This window comes from Solanum pennellii, chromosome 1, assembly GCF_001406875.1.
Source record: "Solanum pennellii chromosome 1, SPENNV200".
Taxonomy (NCBI): Eukaryota; Viridiplantae; Streptophyta; class Magnoliopsida; order Solanales; family Solanaceae; genus Solanum; species Solanum pennellii.
In genome coordinates this window covers 67,767,464-67,770,279 of record NC_028637.1, presented here as the reverse complement: position 1 = coordinate 67,770,279, position 2,816 = coordinate 67,767,464, and the positions used below count along the sequence as shown (strand labels likewise).

The window sequence follows — 2,816 nt, the reverse complement described above, 5'->3', positions numbered from 1 at the left end:
ATATTTCAAGTAGTTTAGTAAATATTAAGTCGGGTATCTCAAGTTATAGGATTATTGAATTATATTCTTTTGTTCTTAATAATTACTACTATTTTTATCTAAAATTTTCAACATATTACTTATAGAATTATGTTTAAAATGCATATATTATTTTCATCTGTAAAAAGATGCTCTGAAAATTGAAACTTATAAAATCTTACGCTAAACTGGTAATTGATTTTTTCAAAGAAATCTAATATAATTTTCCAAATTAGAATTTAATTAAACAAAAGAATCCGTCTCTTTAAAGTCCTATAAGAAGAAGAAAGAGGCTTAAGTAATCGCTCCCAATCCAATAAGGGCCTTTTAATTTTCCACGAATGTTTGTCCTAAATGTTTTTGGAGAGCGTATAAATATAAGTATGAAAAAAGTTTACTGCCTAGAGAGTTTAAGTAATAATTTTTTATCTAAAATATTTCCAAAACGAATTTCAAAATAATGTATGAAGGTTGTTTAGATTGTGAGCATTGATTGAAATTTAAGTCTACGCCTTCAAGTACTACTAGTCGTCCAACCGCATACATATTTTATGTAACACTTATATAATGGTGAATTGAATGACTTTCATTCGAAAAATATACTGCGCTAGAGGAAGAAAATATATTATGCTTATATATATTTATATTCAAAAGATGATTTCATCCATGTAATATAATATGAAGGGAAACATAAGGCATCATGTAAAATTATCGGCTATACGAGCAGAAAGATTAGAGAACTCTTGGACCGACTCGCTGAGTGTTTTGAGATCGGTTGGTACTTCATTGAACTCACGGTTGCAAGAAAGTGATTCAAACACAGCAAGAGATGAATACAAACTTGTGTTTTTATAAGCACCAGTCTTATAGAAATCATTGGATTGTTTAAGATAATTAGTGGCATCATTGTAATTTCTCAAACAATTGGTCATGTGGGCTTTCAGGTTGGGATCTTTGATGGGTTTTTTAATAATGGATTTAACCCATTTATAGGTGGATGTGCTGTTATCTTGGGCTATTTGAAGAACAGTAGAGAGAAGACCATGGGCATCGCCTTTGGAGACAGAGGGGTCATTTTGAAGCATCTGAAAACAAAGTGGAGGAAAAAAGCTACCGGGACAAATGTCATCAAGTATGTTTCCCTTCACATTTGGAAGAACTTCAAATAGTGCTACTACTACAAAGGAGAGAAAGAACAATGAAGAGTAGAAAATGTTTGTCATTTTTTTTACCTCATTATTTCTGTTCACCCTCTATCATGTTTTTATAGCATTAAAAAGTATCAAATATGAGATTAATGCAATTTATAATTAATTTTTCTTTTGTAAATGTAAAGGAGTAAAGTCAAATATGAGATAAATGCAATTTACTAAAAGAAAAGAAAAAAAGTCAAATATGACATTAATGGAATTCATAAATAAAAGAGAAAAGTCAAATATGAGATCAATGCAATTCATTAAAATAAAATAGAAAAGAGCAATATGAGGTTAATTTAATTCACATTAAATTATAAGAGAAAATTCAAATAAAAAATTAATGCAATTCATCATCAAAATCAAAAAGAAAAGTAAAAAAAAAGAGACTAATGCAATTCATTCAGATGTAACAAATTTGAGATTCATACTAGTATTAAAAAGTAGGTTACATACATTTAAATACTTAAATAATTATTATATGATGTTATTTCATAATAATCATTAGTAAAAAATTAAATAGAAATTTGTAAGACCCTTGAGTCTAAGAAAATATTCAATATTGAATTTATATTAAAAATATATATTGGAGGATTCATACAAATTTTAAAGCTCATATTTGAAATCAATTTAATACGATTATTTGTGATATATTGTAGTCTTGATTATTACTTCCTCTATACAAATTTTACTGTCTACAAATTCTGGCAGGCCTAGTGGAAGAATCTATACCTCTCATATCAATTATTCAAAAATTATAGAACATCAAAATTGCTTCCAAGAAGATCAACTCAATATAAACTTCCTCTGACTCTCCTAAGTTGTTGAGTCTATGTTCTTTGATAAAGCAAAGGATTCATTACTATTACCTTTGGAAGTTCCAGAGCTTTTACAAGGAGTAAGACCAATATGTTGAGACAACAAACACTTCAAGTTTCATACACATCAATATCCTATTTTGGGTCATCAACCAAAAAGGAATAAGGGTCCTATATAAATTCTTCAAAAGGTAGAAGAAGTGTTGCCCAAAAGATCAAGAAGACTCTAGCTCCACTTAAACTCTCCAATTCCAAGAAATCTTCTGTAAAATAGAACTATAATTCAGCAAATGAATCTTATACACATGCATCCCATTATATGTATCCTTTGAAGATTGACTTTAAAGATGATCTATGCTACTATTCGATGTCCAAAACAATCAAGAATGAAAATGTAAGTGATGCTTCATCTTTAAAGGAATAACTTGCAAACTTGGCGCAGATAGGTGCATTATTGACATAGCACGTACAAAAGCAAGAGTGTTGGATAATAATTTTATGGATAGGGTGAATGGAGTATTATATGGAGAGTCCATCCATGCGACTTGAAAATGTATTGATTTAAGATATTGAAAAACATGTAAAGGAAACAACACTTGACAAAGAGATGCTACTTTCTTCTTAAGGGACAATCTCACTGGATATTTAAAGGTGTTCATTAAAGGGAGATCAAATATATGTACAAAGTCTCCACCAAGTTTTCTCTTGTGTATTCCAAGTCATACATTGGAAGAATTTACACTTTCAAGTTGCTTCTCAATTATCAACCTCCAAAATTTCAAACAGT

The 2,816-nt window shown here is 29.3% G+C and overlaps 1 protein-coding gene across 1 annotated transcript; it reads right to left on the bottom strand.

Moving 5' to 3' along the window:
- Positions 1-716: 716 nt before the first annotated feature.
- LOC107022362 (pectinesterase inhibitor-like) lies at positions 717-1,241 on the bottom strand. The gene has a single exon (XM_015222998.1). The coding sequence runs from the start codon at positions 1,239-1,241 to the stop codon at positions 717-719; it is 525 nt and encodes a 174-aa protein (XP_015078484.1).
- Between the last annotated feature and the right edge of the window lie 1,575 nt (positions 1,242-2,816).